This window comes from Cervus canadensis, chromosome 16 (genome assembly GCF_019320065.1).
Source record: "Cervus canadensis isolate Bull #8, Minnesota chromosome 16, ASM1932006v1, whole genome shotgun sequence".
Lineage (NCBI taxonomy): Eukaryota > Metazoa > Chordata > Mammalia > Artiodactyla > Cervidae > Cervus > Cervus canadensis.
In genome coordinates this window covers 1,305,657-1,329,322 of record NC_057401.1, presented here as the reverse complement: position 1 = coordinate 1,329,322, position 23,666 = coordinate 1,305,657, and the positions used below count along the sequence as shown (strand labels likewise).

The window sequence follows — 23,666 nt, the reverse complement described above, 5'->3', positions numbered from 1 at the left end:
GCAAGATGATGATACTCCATTTTGCAGGTGAGAAAACGGAGGTTCACCTCCCTAAGATCACTCAGCTAGTGGATAAATGGAGCAGAGAATAACCTTTTGATTCAAAAATCCATGCTTTCTCTATGTTTGCATCTCTATGCCTGCCGTGCAAGTAGGTTCATCTGTACCGTTTTTCTAGACACAGAGGGAGGAAGGAGAGGGTGGGGTGAGTTGGAAGAGCAGCGCTGACATGTACACGCCACCCCGAGAGAAATAGGCAGCTAGTGGGAGCTGCTGAATAGCGCAGGGGCGCAGTTCAGCGCTCTGTGATGGCCCAGGAGAGCGGGGCTGCCGCGGGCTGGGAGGGAGGTTCAGGGGCGAAGGGACATCTGTGCATACACGGCTGATTCACTCTGTCACCCAGCAGAGACTAACGCAGCACTGTAAAGCAACTACGCTTCAGCAAAAACAATGTGAAGTCCATGCTTTTTCTACTTCTTTCTTTCTTTCTTTTTTTTTTTTGTGGAGGAGAAGGGAAATTTAAAAATTACTGAAAAATACAAAATAAAAATATTCACATTTCTATCACCTAGAATTAATCACTGTGATATCTAAAGAAATACACTTTGACTCTTCAAGATTGTATCTGTTCCATTCCATTCCCCTCTAAGCTTCTCAATTTTATTAGTTTTTGTTGTTGTTGTTGTTGTTGGGGGGCAGTGACATTTTACAGTTTTCTAACAATGACATTCTTTTTGGTAGTCATAAATATCATTATATCTTTTAATACTAATTTTTATTAATCAATTCACTTGGACTCAATGCTTGCCAGTATTTCTTTCTATCGCAGCTTTTCAATTCCTATATTTTAACATTTTGATTCCTCTATCAATTGGCTGGATTTTATTTTTTGAGTAAGGTTTCTACAAGCGGGTTACATGGGCACACCCATATTTTTTCTACTGAGTCATTTTGACTAATTTTTGACTAACACTGTGGTTTTCACTTTTTATATATACATCTGCAGAGAGGAACAGTTTTCAATTGGAATCAAAAGCAGAACTACCCACCTGCAAAAAAGACAAGACCAGGCCTGATCTCCAAGCCCTTAGCCATCTAAGGCCCTCAGGGACTCTTGGGATCCTATAAATTCCAGTTTGAAAACTCTTATGGGTATCAGTGCTTGCATGATAAATCCTACTCATTTTCATACCAATTCCTCAGATATCTGGAATCAATCTAACAGACTTCCAAATACGGTATTTTCAAAGTATTCATGAACTGGCAATCACTTGCTAAATTAACATGCCCAGACCTTTCCAGAAAATTATTGTGGCTGCTTATTACAAAGATGCATTAAAATAAGACTGATAAATCGAAATTTTAAATGAGAAACCAAAACTCAAAGGTTAGGAGCAAGGAGATTAATCCCCAAAACAAAGGTGGCTTGAGTCAGACAGTGAAGCCGTTTTGACCATCAAGCTCCAGGCCAGGCAAAAGTAAAGAAACGCTCAGATTATGTACAAACTGTGTGGTCAGTTTTCTGCCCTGAAGCACTTTCTCCAGGAAAACTACATGAAAACAAGAGAAACACACTCATCTCAATTTCAAAATGTAGGATGAAGAAAACAGTCTGAGGCTTTTTCACTTCTTGGTAGGCAGGAGGTGGAGGAAAGGGCGCTGGTCTTGACAGGAGTGGAGGGAGCAACCCCCGACTCATAGTGTGATGCTGGGTGAGTCATTTCTCTTCCCTAAGCCTTGCTCCCTCACCTGCAAAGCTAAGGTCTCTGCCTGTTTCTCAGGATTAGCACTCGGTAGCACAAAAGTGGCACTGAGAGGAGTCATTTTGCCTGCTGCCTTTATTTTTATTCTTTGCCCTTGGTAGGTTAACCTAGAGTTTGCTCATCTGCCACTAAGCAGAACCGTATTTGTAAAACGTAGGGTTGTGCTGTGGGAAAGGGAAAGGGAAAGGGTGTTTGTAATCAGATCTCCACCCACCTCCCCCAGTCTCACTCAATCTGCATGTAAAATAGGATCAGACTGGGAACTTCAGAGGCCTGAATACTGAAAAGTTCATAGCATCTAAAATAACAATTATACCAAAGAGTAAATGTTAGGAAGGTGAACAAAATTCTCATTTCCCCCACAATGACTCCTGTCAAGCTGCTTTGAAATATCACATTCTTTCTCCCTCCAAAAAAAGTTTTCTGTGTGTTTGCTTATTTTGGTTTGCATGTGTGTGTGTGCGCGCATGCACATGTGCAAGAGTACATGCACCCCTACACAAATATGCAGAGTTGGCTTGTTAATCACATACAGCTAATCTTGGGCTGAAGATGCTACCTGTCCTACGGGTTGCTATGAGGAGCAACTAGCCTAACATGTTATGGGAATAGTACAGTTCCGCCTATGAGATGAGAACCCACAGCTGGCTAGTTCTGTAGGCAGCCTCCTTTCCTCTGACCCTCTATTTCCACTTGAGGGGGGCCTTGTTAACAGGAGCACACCTGCTTGGTGCCCACCCTTTGCCCCCATCCCAGCATGGGACAGCCTAACCTAAGGTTAGCTGGGAAACAGGGACATAGCCCACTCTGCCCTTCCTTCTCTTGGCTCTACCTGGACACAGGAAGGACACACAGTGCACCAGGCTCACGTGGTAGGGGGTCAGTGGAGACCCACCACGGTCCAGTTGGGCAGTGAGGACCAGGAGAACCTGCCTGAGTGTAGCCATCACATTAGTAATTTCAATCAACTCTTACACCCATGCCATGGTCCCTATGTCAATTTTATCAGTGACACAGTTGATACATTGATTTCTAATGGTCTGCCTCATGAGTCCAAGGCCATTAACCTTAGTACAAAGTTTAAAAAGTACCCACTGCCACCAATATCACCACTATGATACTATGGATACAGCCCAATAGACACTTGGCTTCACGAGAGATGGCACCTCTGTGGGAAGAAAGAGATGCCACCTTGCCCAAGACAGGGCTTCCAGCTGGAAGAAGGGAGTGAACACTGCTCCCTGACCCAGACCACATAGCTATGCACCACAGTCCTCCTGAATCAGGGTTATAATTTTCTAGACCTTTCAAAACCCTGATAATGCTGATATTTCTTTATAATGGTGTTAAAACTAATAAAGAAGTATATCCAGGAGGTGTCACAGTCCCTAACAGCTCCATGGCACAGGAAAAAGCACAACAAATGTCAAACCACCTCGTCAGGCCTTTGCTTCTCAGTATATATTCCTACAATAACAAAGCACTGTCTTTAGTAAATTTGAATGATTAATATCAGCAAAATGTATTTAAACAGAACACACAGAGTTGCAAGTTCCAAGAAAGGGCTGGAGCGGCTGGGTATGTACTAGGGGTGTCCCAATACCATTAGCCAAGCTCCTGGCGTCCCAGGATCACCTGGGTCAGTGACTCACCTCCACAGGTCTCCTGTATTCGTACCACATCGCCAATCTGCAGGGAGAGTTGGGGGGTCCCACTCCCTTGGAAGTTGTATATGGCTGTGAAATGAAAGAGAGTGGCACAGTGAGACCTCTGGATACCAAGAATCTCTGCACCTTCCTTTCTTGACTTTATCTGATGCCCATGAAGCCCTCATGGGCTGAACAAAACCAGCGTACAAACCACTTCTTGCCACAGGAGTCAGTACAGGCCCAGTCTGGCTCCCAAAGGCCTCTGCTCATTAGTCAAACACGGCCTCTCCCTAGCCAGGCTCTGTGCCCCAGTCTGGTGATAGGAAGGGTGTTTATGTCATCTACCAAGCTTGACTTTCCACGGTACACCCGGTCTACCATCCCCTTGTTCCATTCTCACAGCACTCCTGTGAGGAGTAAACTGTGATCCCATTTCGCACATGAGGAAATGGAGGTGCTGAGAGGTCAAACAGTTTGGCCAAAGTCATTAGGTTAAGAAGTGACAGGAAAATCAGTATCTAACATCTCTATTCTCAGCTGCTATCACGGCTACTTGCTGCTCCCCAGTTACTCCACCCCTGGTGACAGCAGCTTAAAATACCAGTCTTTCCACCACTCAAAGACCAACCAGCCGTCACTGTCTAAGAAAGCTGTATCTTTCTCCTACCCGGCTCTAACCAACCTGTGTTCCTCGATCTTAAAATGCCTGTTTCTTGGTCTTTCCCAAAGCAAATCTTTCAGGCAAGTCCTGTTGTATCCATGAGGCACTCCTTGACTTCTCCAGGCCACATTAACCACCCACCCCATCTCCTAATAGTTGGTAGGACTCTTATGAGTACCTAACATTGAAGAGTGTACTCTGATTTCCCATTTACACTGCCAGTTTCTGGGGAGCAGCAGTTGGCTATGAAAACAGAGTCCTCCCTGTGCTATCAGAGGCCTCTGATAGCTAATCCCCTGGAATGTGAGATTACACTATATCATTACAGTGCCTAGCCCTTGCTCAGCGTAAGTTAAGTGAGGACCAGGCCACAACCTTAACCTAGGGATGAAGCTTGTTCAAGGAATACCCAACTTGGGAGGTCTTCAGGAAAAGTACACAGTGATGTTTGATTTTACACATGAATCAAAATACATATATGTGGTTTGATTTAAAGAAAGACCCTCAGGAGGATGGATGATCTGAACCTACAAGGCTGTCCTCATTCATTCAGGCAGCAGGTATTTGGTAAGTGTCTACAGTATACCAGTATGATCTTGCTCTTTTGGTGAAAACACAAATAAATATAAGGTTATACGGAAGAGACAAATATGGCCACCTGGTAGGTGACTCTCCAGGTGACACAGTTGGTAAAGAATCCACCTGCCAAGGCAGGAGATGCAAGAATCACAGTTTCGATCCCTGGGTCGGGAAGATCCCCTGGAGTAGGAAATGGCAACCCACTCCAGTATTCTTGTCTGGAAAATTCCAGGGGCAGAGGAGCCTGGCAGCTACAGTCCATGGAACCCATGGGTCACAAAGAGTTGGACACATCTGAGCACACACACATACAAGAGAGAATAATAGGGGGGCATCCACTTTTCCTGGGGTAGTTAGTAAAGGCTACTCCCTGAGCTGATCATAGATGGAGGAGTCAAACAAGTCAGCTATGGGGACAAAGAGTGGAAGGGCATTTCAGGAAGAGGAAACAGTGTGTTCAAAGGCCCTGAGTGAGGAAGATACTTGGCCCAGAGAGCATCAGGGAAACTGCTAAGTGTGGAGTATGCTGAGAGAGGAGGGGGTGACACAGACAGGCTGGAGAGGCAAGGATCAGGTCACGCAGGGCTTCCTGGTGAGTTTAGGCTTTATTCCAGGAAAACAGGAAATGAATAGATTTTAGTTATTTGATAATAGATTTATTCAGATACAGTTTGTCCACTTCAAGTACGTAACTCAAAGATTTACTCACAAGTTGTGAAACCATCACTAAGATTAATTTTAGAACATTCTCAACACCTCAAAAAGTTCCCCCAGCCACAAGCAGCCACTCATCTACTTTCTGTCTCTATAGATTTGTCTATTCTAGACATTTCATATAATATGTGGTCTTTTGCAACTGGCTTCTTCTGCTTAGCACAGGTTGTAAAGATTCATCCATGTTACAGCAACTATCATTACTTCATTCATTTTTGCTGCTGAATAACACCCCATTGTGTAGAGACATCAGAGGACGGAAGGCTGAAAGGGAGTGATGTAATCCCATAACACTGACTATCGCTCTCGCTTCCATGTAGAGAGTGGATAGAGAGAGGCAGAGTGGATGTGAGGAAGCCCATGAGGAGGCCTTGCTTTGTCTTTCTAATCCCAGAGGTCTCTGGACCAAGGAGAGACAATGCTGATGAGCCATGTGACAAAATGGAAGACAGATTGAACTGAATGAGGAGAATCCTGAGTCCTCTTGGTAGTCTTACCATTGACTCAGTTCATTCCCTCTCCCTTTGGTCCTCAGTCTCCCCACTGTCAACAAATTGCATTCAAAAACTTAGAGCCAAATCAGCAAAAAATGGTGAAGTAGGGAATTGCAAGAACAGGTGCTTGCAATGAAAATCTGGCAAAAATGGTCAGAACCAACTTTATCAGAACCCTGAAAAACAGTCAGGAGTTTACAGCAAGCAAGCAAATGCTTCCTCAGGAAAAAGGAAACTGAAGCCTGGTAATGTGTCATAGCACTTTAACTTATCCTTACCCCATTCTCTTTTCCCCATCTTAGTGACAGTCTTGAAGACGGTATTCCATGTTCGTGGTGTGGATTCCCAAGGCTGGAGGGAGCAGAGCAGACCTTGTCCCAAGAAACTGTAGTTGTTTGTTTTGATCTGTCTGTGGGCTTCCTGAAGGACTAAAGCCTCGAGTTTGCCTTTATTTCCCTGATTTGGGACTCTCCTAAGGCAGAGATGCGGCCATGCAAAGGGCATTAATCAAAAACATTAAGTCAAAAGAACTACCTGCTGCCGTACAGCGCAAAGAAAATAAGTTGGGGCAAACGATAATCCTACCTGTAAGCCCGGGAGGAAAGGCTTAGCATTGAAATGCTGTGGAGAATAAGAGCTTTGAAGAGTACCATATATCACTAGGGATCTAGAAGACCACGTAGAGTTGGACACATGCTGAGAAAGGGTGTGAGAAAGCCCACATCTCAGCTCTGGTTGACTGTCAAGCTCCATGCAGGCAGGAAATGCAGGCTAAGGCAAAGTTGTAAATGGGCTGGCTAAGTGTTGAAGGTATGTCCAAACACCCACACACAGCTGCAAAGACTAGATTGTTTTCTCTCAATTCCAGGCATTTAGAGACTTCTGTGACCACATGCAACAAACAACACGGTCTTAACAAAATGCTTTAGAGAAGTCACTAATCAAACCAACTGCTACAATCTGTATGAAGGAGTGAAAAGAAGCCCCGGCAAGGAGGGAGGCTCTGATGTCCAAGCTAGCACATCATAGTATTCAAGATATCCACTTTTCAACACAAAATTATGAGGATTGTAAGAAACAAGAAAGTATAGTCCATCACAGAGAAAAAAGGAAATTAATAAAAACTGTCCCTGAAGAAGGATAAGCAATGGACTTAGGAGACAAAGATTTTAAATCAATTATTTTAAATATGCTCAAGTAGCTAAAGAAAACTATGGACAAGGAACTAAAGGAAACCAGAAAAATAATGTCTCCAAAAATGGCAAATATTGTTAAAGAGAGATAAATTATAAAAAGGAATCAAATAAAATAAATCCTTTGCCCAAAATGAAACATGCGAGGACTCTCAGGGGACTCAGTTTTCTCCTGCATAAAGATGCCCTGTTTCTCCATTTCCCTCCACACTTGGCCTGACTTCGAGCCCTGCCCCCACACAGGCTGCTGGCATTGGGACACTACAGCTTGTTGATGCCCTAATTCTGCAGATTCTCCACCTCCTGAACACTCCAGTCCCAGAGGTCTGGCTGAGGACACACCTGACATGGAGCTGGGCAGGGCCACAGAGGTAACTGAGGTTTCTAACAGAGGAAAACCAACCATAGTGTGTCTCCCTCTGGAGCACTAGTAAATTAGGCCTGTCCATCAGATATTTGAAGTTCAGAGCAAGACTCTTATTTTGTTCCCAGACTGTAACCTTCCCATCTTTCCTTAGCACTCTCTTCCTCCAACTCTGCCCAGCTCTATCAGGTGAGAAAGTACCAACCAACTGGCTTAAGAAGATATCTTGGACAGATCTTGAAACCTGATATCCAACTTCAAGGTCGGTATTCATTCCAAAGCCTCACATTAGATGAAAATGAAAGTAACTGACATTGCCATTTAATTTATAAATGCATTTCTGCCTTTGCATGAGGACCTCTGTTCTCAAGGCTCCATTTGGGGAAAAGAAGACATTACTTGTCGACAAAGGAAGTGGCTTTGCATACCAATACCCAATTCTGTTAAGTTTTCTAAATGACTAACAGGAAACTTTGAACCAGAATGCCACCCTTTGCTCAAGCTTTATTGCTTATCTATGAATCTCGCTTGAGTTGTTTCTGACCAGTGTCACCGCTCCCTGCAGGTCTAGCCACTCGCAAGTTTTAAGTGAGTGATGGAAAAGGCAGAGAAACAGAAGGAACCTACAGGAATAAGTAAGAAGTAAAAATCACTGAAATCATAGCCCTCCCCACTCTGGCCGTGTCCATCCATGAAAGATAAACAAGTGGTGGAAGGATTCCCATAGACACCTATCTCAGCTTCCCCTTTTTTATGAAGTTTCTGTGCCTTGGAGAATATTGGTAAAACCCAACAAAGGATCTGACCTCTCCCTGTATTAAAATACTATACTCAGCAGCTAAGGCAGCAGCTGGTTACTGACAAGCCTAACCAGACCAAACTACTCATGGCTGAGGGTCAAAGGGGCATTTCAAGCACCAGGGCCATCTAAGGTCACTGAACCCAGTGAGGATACTCATGCTGGAAATCCTAGACTGTCAAGCCAGGGGGAGCAGCTACAGGTGGGACTCCCAACAACCCTGGAAATCAAATCCACTGATTAGCTACAGATTTTACTTAAATGTATTGAAATAGGCTGCTCATCAGGAGCCTAAATCAAGAGATTAAAGAAAAAGTAAGCACACACTGTTACAGCATGCAGCTCACAGAAATGAATAGAGAGGGGTCTCTGTGCTTCCTACAGTGTTAGGAGATAAGTACAATATTTCACTTGGATTTATAGATGAGGAAACTGAAGTAGAGAGAGAGTAAACAACTTATTCTATCATTTCTAACTAGTAAGTTGCTGTTGTTTAGGTGCTAGATCATGTCCGACTCTTTTGCAGTCCCATCGACTGCAGCCCACCAGGCTCCTATGTCCATGGGATTTTCCAGGCAAGAGTACTGGAATAAGTTGCCAGTTCCTTCTTCAGGGGATTTTCCTGACCCAGGGATCAAACCTGTGTCTCCTGCATTGGTAGGCGAATTCTTTACCACTGAGCCACCAAGGAAGCCCAACTAGTAAGTTAAACAGAATTACCCCGAAATCTGGACTGTTCCCACTTCATATACAGCTTGGTCCCTCCCCTCACAATGGTAAATAATTACTGACCACAAATTACGTACCAAGCACATGTTATTTTTCAACAAATATTCACTTGATACCTACTGTGTGCCACAAACTGCTCTGGCTATCTGGGTTACCGTGACAAATAAGACAAAATTCCTTATATATTACTTGTATTAGCTCATTTAACCTTCACAGTAACCCTTCAATGTATTACCCTCCAAGTAACATATGAGAAACGTAAGATTAAGGAACTTGCCCATGGCCACACAACTAGAAAACGGAGTCAAACCCAGACTGGAATCTAAAGTCTTTCCTTTCCTGGCTGCCCAGTGCTGGTATCACAGCTTACTGTGTGTGTGTGAGTATATATGTCTATGTGTGTATATCTATAAACATACGTAAACACACACACGTGTGTGTGTGTGTGTGTGTGTGTGTGTGTGTGTGTGTGTATACTAGACTTGATAATTTCCTGTCTTCTTCAACCTCAGCCAGGGTGGAGACGGAGCCTTCTTGGTGGCCAGTGAATTCCCAGTGCTGAGAACAGCATCTGACTCACAGTTGAAGTTCAATCAATATTTACTAAACTTTAATAAATACTTGTCGAACTGAAGGAATACACCCATGCAGGGCAGGTATGTCTCTTCTCCTAAGTTTTTTCTTGCATTTATTGACATTATTTAATGAAATGCTGAGCCAGCTGGATTGCCAATTTTGATGGCAGCCATCAAGTGCCCTGTGACCCTTCAGGATGGATTTGTACCTCATCAGGACCCTGCCACTTGCAGACAGGTTTGAAAACAAAAGCTTCAGCAAACACCAATTGTTAATAGAGTTTGCACAAGCAGCCATGTAAGGGAACACAAACAGTATTGATGAAAAACAATGTAATTGCTTGAAGCTCATTTCTCTAGTCTCTGATCTGGGCTTTGGAGGGTCTCCATTCCAGGAAGAAATAGAATCAGCCGGCAGGTCCACTTTGGATTCAAAAGAAACACACACTTTTATTAAAATATACAAGCAGTTTGCCTGGAATCTCTGGGCTAGGTGTTGGTAGCCTCAACACCAAGGCAACAACCTGACGTTGCATCAGGAGGGTGAATGCAATGACCCAGCAGAAGCTTCCAGCAGCAAGGCCAGAGCTCAAACCTGGTGCAAGTTGGCAGTGGATGAGGCAGAAGAATCGCAGCCAGAGGGAATCAAGGAGAAGATGTCTTCCTCCAATCAGGAGAGGACAAGAATCACAGCCTCTGTGAACACTTCTAGGTATCAGACTTTCCGATGACTTGACCCCAGTCATCCATTTAATCCTCTCACAATTCTCGCGGTGGGTACACTTACTAGCATCTCTATCTTACAGATGAGGACACTGAGGTAGTGTAAGATGAAGTGAACAGTCCAGGGTGACCCAGATGGAAAGGAGACGAGCCAGGATTTCACCCCAGGTGGGCTGTCTTCAGAACACACTGCCTCAACCATTACACCGCACTTTCTCTGGCTAAAGGATGTGTATTTGGCACCCACTCTCTGTCAGGTGCTTTAGGACCCCTACTGAATCCTCCTAAAACCTTACAGGTTGCCATTGGTGAGCCAAGGTGACATACTCAGCCAACAAGACGAAAGTAAATTCCCAGGAGTTCTCTAAACAGTGACTCTCAACTGGGGACAAATGTGGGGAAGGGAACACTTGTCTATGTCTGGACACATGCTTGGCTGTCACAATCCTGGGGGTGGGGGAGGCGAGGCATGGGGAGTGGGGGAGCTCCTAGCATCTAGCTGGTGGAGGTCAGGGATGCTGCTAAATATCCTACAGTGCACAAGACAGCCCCATAACAAGAATGATCTGGCCCCAAATATCAACAGCATCAAGGTTGATGAGTCCTGCAAAAACATCATGCTGGGATTCACTCTCTTTTTCCCAGTCCCCCCAGTATAGGTATATGCACACACCCATGCACACACTGTCTCACAGTGTTCTGCGTTCACACACTCACATACTAGAGTTGGAAGAGAGGCTTTATGATGAAACCAAGGGCTGATTTCTCAGTCCCCAACCTCCAGTGCAGGAGTGTGGTACACTGCTGGGCTCTGCAGAAGGTTAGAGGGGGTGATAGAGGCTGAAGCCTGCTGTCCTGGAGATTTCGGGAAATATAGTTCAAGAGAGAAAATGAACACTCATGAAATGCGAGGCTATCTTTTTTTTAAAAAAAAAAGGGGGGGGGGGTAAACTGTGGAGATCCAAGCAGTCAAATCCTAAAGGAAATCAGTCCTGAATATTCATTGGAAGGACAGATGCTGAAGATGAAACTCCAATACTCTGGCCACCTGATGAGAAGAACTGACTCCTTGGAAAAGACCCTGATGCTGGGAAATATTGAAGGCAGGAGGAGAAGAGGACGACAGAGGATGAGATGGATGGATGGCATCACCGACTCGATGGACATGAGTTTGAGCAAGCTCCAGGAGTTGGTGATGAGCAGGGAGGCCTGGCATTGTGCAGTCCATGGGGTCTCAAAGAGTCGGACACGACTGAGCAACTGAGCTGAACTGAACTGAAGCTGTGAAGCACGGCAGCCGTGGTCTCTCGGGAGAGAGATCAAGAGAGGCCCCGTGAAGGAAGTGAGACTGGAGGAGAGGAAAGGGCAGGGCGGAGACAAGGGGGAGAAATGGGGTGAAAGCCTTGGGGAGGAGGGTGAGAAGGCAAGGCCACAAGGGCAAGGAAAAGAGAAGGAAAACCAACTTGACGGGTGCAGAGTTCCAGTGAGGCCTGGGGTGAGAACTGTGGGGCTTGGTGCAGGGATCCAGGTATTTAGAGGAGAGTCCAAGAACGCCTCAGTTGTTGTGTGCTCTCTCACAGGACTCAGCCTTCCGACAGGAAAGGAGCTAGGGGGTAAGGGCAAGAGGGGACAATTCATCTGAGCCTCATGAGGCTACTAGAAAATGTAAAACATTCAACCTCTATTCCCTGTTCATGCCCCACCTTCTGCCCTCTCATTCACTCACCGACCCATCCATGCATCCCGTCAACTATTCTGTGCTAGGCATTTTGTGCTGCAGAAGAACAAGGAACACAGCACTGCTGCCATGGCGTTTACATTCTATGGAGGAGCCAGACCATTCTACACAAGGCCACAGTGAAATCTGACAGGGTGATGGCAGGAGACACAGTGACCTGAAGCAAGGGGTGTACCCATCTCTAACCTCAGAGACGGGGGCATTAGTATTAGTAACATTGTTTTTTGCTGCCTCAAGCAAAAAGGAGAGATGACTACTACTAGCCCATTACCTTCCTGACAGCAGAGACTGTGATTTTCAGCTCTGTACACCCATACTCAGCCCAGGACCACAACTTAGCATGGATTTATTGGACTAAATCGATCTGAATAGACTATAAAAATAGTTTTCTTAATCTTGACCACTCCTAGATCTAAGAATTCACACTTTGGGCAGGGTGCCTTGGCTATGTCTATTGTGTCTAGTTACTGAGTACATTTTACCAGGGTCCATAACTGGCTTCCATGAATGGGCCTTAATGAAACGGCAATGCAAAAGTGGACATGTACATGTTTTTGTAGGAAGAGGGTTTATAACTTCTACTGGGTTCCCAAGGGTCCCACGTCACAGTATCGACGAGACTCTCTGACCTACCACATTTGTGCTAGTACCAGATGGAATCTGGTTCCATCAAGAACCAGACGGAATCGAGGTTGACCTCCAACAGAGCTCAGCCCTCAAACAATAAGCCGTGTAGTGGGGGAGATAATGCAGTCACATAAAACTAAAAGGCAAGGTGAAAAATGGTTTCGGGACACCAGAAGAAATTTCTTCCAGGGATGAGGTGTAAGAAAACTGCTGGAAAGAGGTTGTATTTCAGTAAGAGTTTGAAGCTCTCTGCTCTTCAATTTCCTCATCTTTGAAATGAAGATAAAAGGACTCATCTCTCAGCATGGCTGTGAGGGTTCAACATGAAACCACAGTGCTTTACAAATAGATTGGGTTGAGAAAAGTTGACACAATGTTATTATTTATGGCAATAATGATGACAACTTAGACCAGGGATTAACAAGGAAGTCATGTATGCAATTCCATTCTTCCAGCTGCTCAGACCAAAAACAATAGTGTCACCCCTGATTACTCCCTTTCTCTCATGCCTACATCCAATCCACGAGGAAAACCCCATTTGCTCTACCTACAATACACACACAGCCAAGCACATTTCATCTCCTCCCCTGCTATATCCCTGGGTGTCCCCTGCCCCCCATCTCTTGCCTAGATTATTATAGTAACTGCTGTGCTGGCTCCCTGCTTCCACATTTAATTCCCTTCTATCTACTAACCATAAAATGTCTACAATAATCCTTTTAAAATAAGACAGACAGTGGTTGCCAATGGGGAGGGGTGGGACAGGGACAGGCTGGGAGTTTGGGGTTAGTAGATACAAACAATTACATGTAGAATGGATAAACAACAAGGACCTATTGTACAGCATGGGGAGCTGTATTCAATATCCTGTGATAAATCATATTCATTGGAAGGACTGATGCTGAAGCAGAACCTCCAATACTTTGGCCATCTGATGCTAAGAGCTAACTTATTGGAAAAGACCTTGATGCTGGGAAAGATTGATGCTGAAAAGAAGGCAGGAGGAGAAGGGGATGACAGAGGATGAAATGGTTGGATGGCAACACCGACTCAATGGACATGAGTTTGAGCAAGCTTCAGGAGACAGTGAAGGACAGAGAAGCCTGGTGTGCAATAGTGCATGGGGTTGCAAAGAGTCAGATACAGCTTAGTGACTGAACGACAAGTGTGTGTGTGTGTGTGTGTGTGTGTGTGTGTAACTGAGTCACTTTGCTGTACGGCAGAAATTAACACAACATGTAAAACAACTATACTTCAACTAAAAATTAAATTTTAAAAAAGACAAAACATACTGCAATTCTTCTTAAATCCTGCAATGCCCTATCCCCTTCCATTCAGACTAAAAGCCAAAGTCTTATAACACATGCCAGGCACTGCTCAATACAACCTCTGCTCAGAGCACTCATTTCTGACCGCTCTGCCCCTGGCTTACTCTGCTCTATCCACACTGGCCTCCCACACATCAGAGAGGTTTCCTTGGCTGTTTATTCTACCTGGAACACTCTCTCCTGAGACAGCTCCCTTACTGCCACCACCAGGGAGGCAAGCAGCAAAATCCCACTTCCCGGCCAAGTCGTCCAGGTCTAGTTGGCACCAGGTTTGCGCCTTGCTGCAGCCTAGCACACCAGTCATGGTCTCTGAAACCTGACATTGCTAGCACTTAATCCATCCCAGCAGATGCCTGCTCAGCATTGGCTCTGTTCACACCCTGTGCTGGATGCTGAGGCACCTATGCAAGTCACATTGCCCACCTAGGTCCTCTTCGCCATCCTGGTTTAGGCTTTGACCCAAGGAGTTCTGTGTTATCAGAGGAATTCTGGGTGCCCTGGGGCAATGTCTGGAGAGGGGTTTGGAAAGGTGCCCACACTGTCAGTCACACCCACCACCCGCACAGCTTCTTTAAATCAATGCTGAAGCTGACGGTGCCCTAGTGGGGTCAGAGGAGCAAGACATGTATGACTTTTTTCTAAGAGAACTAAAAACCAAGCAAGACTTCAGAGGTTGACAAACTCAGCCTGGCTGTTTTTTAACTCACATCAATTAAAGAAAGTGGAAAGAAAGGAGACAGTGCCTATTAAAGGGAACATTTGTGGTGCCTCCACAACCTTCTGGAGTTGGTTGGCAATAAGCATTAGCATTCCCCATTTGCTGAACATTTGCCACAGAACACAGACTGTGGCCCCCATGTGTAATTGGCCATTAAATTAAAGGTCTATAAACCTAAAAACAAAAAACACACGCAAACCCAAAAAGAAGTCCAAAGGTCCAGAAATTAGCAGAATATTATGGTGACTACATTGCCTGTCTCAAAATTCAGCAGTAATATAAGGATGCTGAACTCAGGAGGAAGCAAAGCTTAGCAAACACATTCTGTCAAGGCTCATTCAAACACAAACATTACGGTTGGGGGCAAGATGGCCACTAACAAATGTAGTTCCCATAAACCTAGGGATTAGGACAATCTCCATAAATGGACTCAAACAGTCAGCCCAGCAGGCACTCTTCAACAATCCCAAATTGCTGAAGCATCAGAAGGGAGGAGGACCAGGCACTTAAGAATTGGTGGCAGGAAGGAATTAGATTTCCATTCATGTGTTTTTATTGCCCCAGACTAACTTCTGGAGACAAATCCAAAGATACAGTTTGCTTCCACAGCAAAAATAGGATTCCTCTAAGCATTTCCTTTACAATGTTTTCCCCCATTGCTCCTCAGGGGCCTTCTGAGACCATCCAGTTTAAGATTCCCTCCCTCTAATATTCTCATTCACGAGGCAGGCTCTTTTCTTCACAATAGCACATATCATAATTTATACAGTGATATACTTATTGATTTTCCCACAAGGTGCCTTTAGTCTTCCCACTAGACTATAAGGTCCAAAAGGGTAGGAAACACGCTGGCCAAATTCTAGTAATTTCACTATCTAGCACATAGGAAATGCCCAATAAATATTTAAGAAATAAATGAAGTAGGAAGGAGTGAATGAGTGAACAAATTGATGAGTAAATGATGGTCTCTGTCTTTCCTCTTTTACTATTAACTCTGGCAATAAGAGCAGTAATAGTGGTCCCTCTGTAGTGGAGTTCTCCTGGAGTGTGTTTGGAATGCATGTTTGACCCCACCCACAACTCCTGCCAGCCCCATCCCTGTAGCCAGAGCATATTGGGAAAGGCAGAGGCAGCATCCTGATCAGAGTGGGGCTCATTCTTAGCTTGGTCAGGGCGGCCTTTCTGAAAAAGGTCAATCGATCCAATCAGATCTTCTCTCTCAAGACTGAACAAATAAACACAGAGAGGAGATTCAGAAGGTACCAGAACTACAGAGGTATGCTAGGTTGAGGTGGGTGGCCTGCTGGGGCCATCAGGCTGGGGCCATCTAGTGGTCTCAGAAAATCAAAGTCAGGAAGAGGAGGAGAGAACAGAGAACTGAGCTCAAAGGTTTAGAGCACCTGGGAAGCCATAAGAAGACAGGCAGAATTTTCCAGGGCTCCCCAGTCCAGCTCCTTCTGGAGGACTGCTGCTTATGTTTCTTGGATTTGTTTGATTTCCCTTGATACTTAAAACACACTACTTTCCTCACATACACATACACACCACACACCTATTAACTGAACTCCTTTGAGTGAATTTTGTCCCTTGTAGTAAGAGTGTGTGCTGCAGGGACTCAAGCGCCCATTGCCCACTCGGCATCTGTCCATTTCACTCTGGACCACCCCTGTCCAGGGAACAGCATCACCTGCCTCCTGGCTCAGAGAGAGATCTCAAACTCATCTGTATTTCCCAATCAAGATGCAAAAGAGATCCCATCTCAACTTTGGAAGATCCTGTCATGGTTTGAGTTACACCACTCCCCACCAAACAAATGATAGTTAGACTCCTAATCCTCAGCACCTCAGAATGCAACCTTATTCAGAGATACTCTTTTCAGAGGTAATACAGTTAAAAAAAAAATAGGTCATTAGGGTGGGCCCTCACCCTAATGGGACTTCCCTGGTGGCTCAGATGGTAAAGAATCTGCCTGCAGTGTGGGAGACCTGGGTTCGATCCCTGGGTTGAGAAGATCCCCTGGAGAAGGAAATGGCAACCCACTCCAGTATTTCTGCCTGGAGAATTCCATGGACAGAGGAGCCTGGCGGGCTACAGTCCATGGAGTTGCAAAGAGTTGGACACGACTGAGTGACTAACACTCACCCTAACCTAACTGGTGTTCTGATTAAAAGGGAGAATTTGGAGTGAGATACGCACATACAGGAAGAGTGCCATATAAAGACAGACGCAGAGCCTGAGGTAAAAGGCATGGGACACCAAAGACTGTCAGCAAACTACCTGAAGCTACTAGGGGAGAGACTTGGAACAGACTGTCCCTCATAGCTCTCTGAAGGAGCCAAGCAGTACTGCCCAACACTGCAAACAGGTATGTAACCATAACTACAGATGACTTGTGCAGACAGGAGGCTTCTGAGCATAACTGAAGTACCGCACAGATCCACCCAGCAGGCCCAGCTTCAGGGTAAACAAACCTTTTCCTGCACTCACCTTCTGAGAGCCCCTGCCCTGAAGCCTTCTTTCACCATCCCTAAGTATCACATCGCAGACCACAGGTCAACCAACTGTTAAGGGTCCAACTGCTGCCCCCACTAGTGCTCCAAATCCATATGTTAAGTCCCATCTTTAGATCAGGTCTGTGCAGATGTGATCAGTGAAGCTGTTAGCATGCGGCCCTAATCCAACATGACTGGCACCCTCTTAAGAAGAAGATGGCTCACACAGGTGGCGAGCAAGCAGAGAGAGATGAGCATGTGAGGACAAAGCGAGGAGAAAGCAGCTGTCTGCCGGCCTAGGAGAGCTCTGGAGAAACCAACCTCCTAGCACCTCGGACTTGGATTCCAGCCTCCAGAACTGTGAGAAATAACTTCTGTTGTTTAAGCCGCCCAGTCAGTATCTTTTTGTTATGGCTGCCTGAGAAAACTAATCTATCATTCCTAATACCCTTATTTCCCTCCTTGCTTAGGCACATTGGATTTTTAGCTGGGTGCATGACTGCTTACACTGAAGACTGCATTCAAGGTTCCCTTGTGGCTAGGTTCAGTCATGTGATTAGGTTTTAGCCAATAGAACACAAGAGGAAGTGTCAAGTGGGCCTTCAAGCAAGTGACCTTAATGAAATGGTCACGCCCTTCATGTTCCCTTTGGTTCTTCCTGCTGCCTGGAAGGTGGACCTTAGCTTAAGAAGCCAGTTTGGTTCAAAAGGCAGAAGCCTTGCAAAGAGATCCAACCAGTCTATCCTAAAGATTAGTCATGGGTATTCACTGGAAGGACTGATGCTAAAGCTGAAACTCCAATACTTTGGCCACCTGATGCGAAGCGCTAACTCATTTGAAAAGACCCTGATGCTGGGAAGGATTGAGGGCAGGAGGAGAAGGGGATGACAGAGGATGAGATGGTTGGATGGCATCACCGACTCAATGGACATGGGTTTGGGTGGACTCCGGCAGTTGGTGATGGACAGGGAGGCCTGGCGTGCTGCGGTTCATGGGGTTGCAAAGAGTCGGACACGACTGAGCAACTGAACTGAACTTGTGCCAAGGAAGCAGGGCAGGAAACAGAATGAGCTACTCTACCACTTCTTCAGAGACTATTTCTGGGCTTTCTATATGAGAGAGAAATAAACTTTTATTTTGGAGATTTTCTGTCATCAATAGGAATTTGTTACTTACTCTTTTTTACCTTTCCCTTTTCTGTCCTCTGTTCTCTCTCTCAAGGATAAAGCTGTCATCAACGACAAACGTCTCAGGCAGAGAGGATTAAGAGAGTAAAGGTCAAAAGGAAACGTTAATTATATGTGGAACTCCTGCAGGATTAACCAATCAGACAGTCAGTAGACAGGAAAATTGTCACCCACTGCTGTTCCATTCTGTGTCCAACCCCTGCCCCCCTCCAAGTGGTTAAATTATCTTCTTACAGGTGACACATCTGCTCAAAACCTCCACTGCTCACACAATGAAGTCCCAATTTATAAGCTTGGTACTCAAAGTCTTTCACAATCAGGCTGCAATCTACCTCTCCAACTTTTTGTTTTTTCACTACAGTCATTCACTAAAATCAAAGAGGACTATTTATTGTTTGACCCAAATGCCAACACCTTCCAACCTCCTGCCTTTGTCTATGACATTTCTCCTTCCAGTTTCCCTCCTAGTGTTGTACAGAGAGCCTGGTGTCTGAAGACAACTGAATCTAACGCCCAGCCCAAGTACTTCCAAGTTATGTGAATTCTGGAAGTCTTTGTCTATAAAATGAGAATAATAATACACTGTCTCACATAAGTGTTCTGAAGCCAAAGATATTGCATGAGAATGGGTCTTGTACTATACTTACTCTTATAAAGCATGACTGTCCTGAACCTGGCATAAGGGTGCATTACCCTCTGTCTCTCTTGGCTCAGCAACTGTTACGTTAGTCCCTTGACCTCAGTTGCTAACTTTCATTGACCAGTCTCATTACTAAGTGATTTTCAGGTACTACCTCCATTCAACCCTCACAACAGTCTCAAGAGATCCATATTATGCCAGTTTTATAGATGAGGAAACAGGGTCAGATATGAACTCACAGTGCAAGCTTCTAATCTTACACAAAACTTCTCAAGGGCAGAGGCTATGTCTTTTCTTATGTTATAGCTACACTACTTGTCTCTGGAAAGTCTACCCAAGTGTCCTCTCTGGAACACTAATGGATCGCCCTTTAAAGCTCCATCAGGAAGTACAAAGAACCTGGCCAAGGATCTACATGAGGCTCACTTTGGGTGCCCACCACACGGTGAGCTGAGAAAGAAGCCAAGAGGTTCTGGTATGAAGCTGCCCCCAGAAAAATCAGCTTCCCAGACAGACACTGGCAGCCCTCGTCAGCTGGGCCAGAGGAAAAAGAAACTGAACGGGAAAGCAAAGCTCAGGAGCTCCTGTACTGGATGGGCTGGGACTCCCGAGATGTCCTGACGACTCCCGAATCCTTATGTGGCTCTAGCTCTTCGTCTTCCTCCAAGCCCCATACTCATTATCTCAGGTGCTCTTTATAAAAGAATGCCTTGAAATAGAAATGTATTAATATCTAGACTTAGAGTGAGGAAACTAAAGCACAGACCTGTCTGCAAAAATGACGGTGTCAGAACTAGAACCCAGACTCCTTACTTTCAGGCCACCGTTCTTTCTGCTGGGTGACTCCAGTCCCCTGTCTCCTCATAACCCAAAACCAAAAAGCCTTGCTTTTTCATTCCAGCTACCTGGAGTCTGCAGAGGAGGGCTGGAGAGTACCTTTCTTACCTCTGCCATTCAACGGCAGAGAAAAAAAGATCCTCTGATAAATAGGTACCCACCAAGTGCTCACTGGCCCTCTTAAAGGTCATCCACCCTCTGAACCCCACACCCAAATAGAATTTTCATAGGTAGGTGTGAACAACGTCAGATATTCCATCAGAAGAAGCCTCTGGGCCTAGAGTCTAACAGAGTTTCTAGTCTCTGAGCACACAGGTGGGGTTTCCTCTGCTAGGGAGGGTGAGACCCTACTCCATCCTGTAGACCCCTCCCACCCTGTGATGTCATGTCCTGAATTGTGCTCCCATGCAGAAAATAAAGACTAAAAGCAAGCACTGATAAACTTTAATGAGGCTCTGTACAGCTGTCATCTAGGCCCTGCACGTGGGTTGATTCATCGTGTCTTCGACAACCCTGAGCAGCAGGTGCTGTTACTGCTCCCATTACACAGACAAGGAAACTGAAGCCTGGGGAGAGGACCTAAGTTGTCTAGCTAAGAAGGCTGGGAAGCATTGGAAGTTGGAATCCAAGAGCAGGAACCAGAGTCCATTCTCTTTGCCCTGCAGCACAGTGCCCGCCCTGCAGGGGCACACTGCAGCCCTTCAGCCAGAGGGTGGGACTCTTCCACCACCCTCAGTCTCCCTAATCAACTGCCCTGGTTCCCCTGGGCCGCCAGTACCCGTCCCTTGTATACCACCCAGGCACCTTCGCTCTTCTGCCCACCAGTCTCCCTCCACACAGGCTTCAGCACATATCTCATGTCCCTCCTCTGCTCAGAAGCCCTCTATGGCTCCCCACTGCCTAAAAATGGAAAAAGTCTCAACTTAGCATAGCATTCAGAGCTTTCCGAAATATGGCTCCAGCTTAACTTTGTGCACCCTTCCCTTCAATGCACCCTCCCCTCAAGGCAGAAGAAGCTGCCACGTTTTTTCTCTGGATGTGCTCTTGTTTCCCTGGATGCTCCCTTCATGTCCAGCTTTCGTCTCCTAGATTGCATTGGTCCCTCCACCTATAAGGGTCTGCTCCATTTATCAGTCCCCATCTTCCCCTGAGCCTGATAACCTGAGCTAGAAGGGCCAGAGTTAGAGAAGCTTTAAAGTTGAAAAGTTAGTGAGTCTAGTTCAATGTAGGTAGAGAAATTGAGCCCCCTTCAGGGCATGGATTAGTATTTGTTCTCTGGCTGGGGACCATTCATCTTTAAACACTCCACAGCGCCTGAAGCCTAGTAAATGAATGACTAACTGGTGAGCCCTCCAGGACAGTGCTTCTCCAGCAGCGGCCCTGGGATCCCAGCATCTAATCACTCTCGGCCTTGGGTCCTCCAGCATCTGACCTGTTCAGTTCTCATCTCTGAGGGCGGTATCTAGTGTCTGCCTGTGTAGCAAGCCACAGAGAGGTTTTTAAATTCACACTTATCTGAAAACCACATTGAATCTATGGGGATTGCACCACAGGTGCCATTTAGTAGAAAGAGTCCTAGTACCTGAAGCTTCCCTTCCCCCAGTCACCACTTCCGCCCCTGAGCTTGAGGCAGAGGCCTCTGGGAACTTAGATGGCTGAAGCTGATGAGGCGGCTTCTTGGATGTCTCTGTATAACCTGGTGCGAGACTTTCTCCCACAGACTCTCTGGGGCTGAGTGGAGGGTCTTGCCCTCCAGCCCGACACCCTAAGGATGCTCTGCCAAACAAGGGGGTCATCTGACCCAGGAGGAACAGGCAGGGGAAGCAGGCAGATGGGTGTCGCTTAGGGCAAGGGTGGCGGGAGGGACATGGGGTCAGGCAAGGCCCAGCCAAGAGAGAGAACGATGCTCGATGCTCCCTCTAAGAGGACAAGTCTCCAGAAAGGGTGAGGGAATCCCTGCAATGCTAGGAGCCTGACACAGAGCCAGGTGGCTCCGAGCTCTGCTGGAACCCATCTAGGAAATGCACAAGCACTTAGAGAAAGAGGGCAGCCCTGTGGCGGTGGGCAGGCAGGAGAGGGAGCGGGCTGGGTGTGGCCTGCTGGGTGAGGTGCCCACCTTCCTCTCCCCCTGCCTCCCTGTTCCTCCCCCGCTGGCCCCAGAGCAGCGGAGAGAGCCCTCGGAGCTTGAGTCGGTGCTCAGAGCCCACGTCCACACCGCTGGCCCCCCAGCACCTTCCTGGACGGCTATCTGGCCACCTGCCCTTCTCCTGCCGAGAGCCCAAGGCCCAGGCTTACCCACTCCATGTCGCTCCTTGTCAGTTTTGCGCCAGGGGGCCATGGCTCGGCCGGGACCTGCAGGCACCTCCAGTCGTCCTGTGGGGAAGCAGCCAGGGGTGGCTGGGCGCGCTGCTGGGCCCCACTTCCTTCCTCTTTTCAAACTCCCTCTGGGCCCGCCCCCCCCTCCTCAGGGCGCCAGCTCCTCCTCCTGCCCGCCCTCTGGGCAGGGGCACGGCAGAAGCTTAGGGGTTAGAAGGTCAGAAGTCCTCCACAAAGCTTAGGGGCCACCCTCCACTGGCCTCCTCCCAGGCAATCTGGTGGTGGCCGAACAGGTACCTGGGGTCACTCAGGCCATCACCACAAGTGCAGGAAGTTCCCTGGTAACTGAGCCTAGTGATTAAACCCAGCTCCCTCCCACCTTCCCAGGTGGCTCTAGTGGTAAAGAACCTGAGTGCAATTGTGCGGTAGTCTGAGCATTCTTTGGCATTGCCTTTCTTTGGGATTGGAATGAAAACAGACCTTCCCCAGTCCTGTGGCCACTGCTGAGTTTTCCAAATTTGCTGGCATAGTGAGTGCAACACTTTCACAGCATCATCTTTTAGGATTTGAAATAGCTCAACCGGAATTCCATCACCTCCACTAGCTTTGCTCCTAGTGATGCTCCTTAAGACCCACTTGACTTCACATTCCAGCACGTCTGGCTCTAGGTGAATGATCACACCATTGTGGTTTTCTGGGTTGTGAAGATCTTTTTTGTATAGTTCTGTGTATTCGTGCCACCTCTTCTTAATATCTTCTGCTTCTGTTAGGTCCATACCATTTCTGTCCTTTATTGTGCCCATCTTTGCATGAAATGTTCCTTTGGTATCTCTCATTTTCTTGAAGAGATCTCTAGCCTTCCCCATTCTTTTGTTTTCCTCTATTTGTTTGCATTGATTGCTGAGGAAGGCTTCTTATCTCTTCTTGCTATTCTTTGGAACTATGCATGCAAATGGGAATAACTTTCCTTTTCTCCTTTGCCTTTCACTTCTCTTCTATTCACAGCTATTTGTAAGGCCTCCTCAGACAACCATTTTGCCTTTTTGCATTTCTTTTCCATGGGGACGGTCTTGATCCCTGCCTCCTGTACAATGTCACGAACCTCCATCCATAGTTCTTCAGGCACTCTGTCTATCAGATCTAATCCCTTGAATCTATTTGTCACTTCCTTTATCCTTTTGGTGCCACGACCCATTAGGAAATCTGATAAAAGCTCAGGAAACTCTCCTCTGAAAAATATACAAGCACAAAACTTATCAACAATGCCATGAAGTCCAGGGTGTTCTAACAGCCAGCAACAGTGAGCCCTGGGAAGTGCATCCTAGACTTAGACTAATGGAGACATTTCTCAGAAATACTCTGGGAACAGATTCCATCAAGAAGCAAAAATCTCTCTTTGATCCACAATGATAAGACTGAATTAAAGTCTTCCTGAATTTTCTTTCTTTATTCATAACTCTCACTACCCCTTTCTGCCTTGCACTAGAGAGTCAATAAAACAGATCAGGCAATATCACAGCTGACAGACAGCTATGGAAAA

The 23,666-nt window shown here is 46.2% G+C and overlaps 1 protein-coding gene across 1 annotated transcript in view; it reads right to left on the bottom strand.

Annotated features, from left to right (window-relative positions):
• The window catches only part of DOCK2 (dedicator of cytokinesis 2), a 468,222-nt gene extending 446,007 nt beyond the window's left edge, over positions 1 to 22,215 (bottom strand). Inside the window, 2 exon segments of the mRNA XM_043488772.1 lie at positions 3,416 to 3,499; positions 22,106 to 22,215. Of these exon segments, the coding sequence (XP_043344707.1) occupies positions 3,416 to 3,499; positions 22,106 to 22,148 (127 nt within the window). The 5' untranslated portion in view covers positions 22,149 to 22,215.
• Between the last annotated feature and the right edge of the window lie 1,451 nt (positions 22,216 to 23,666).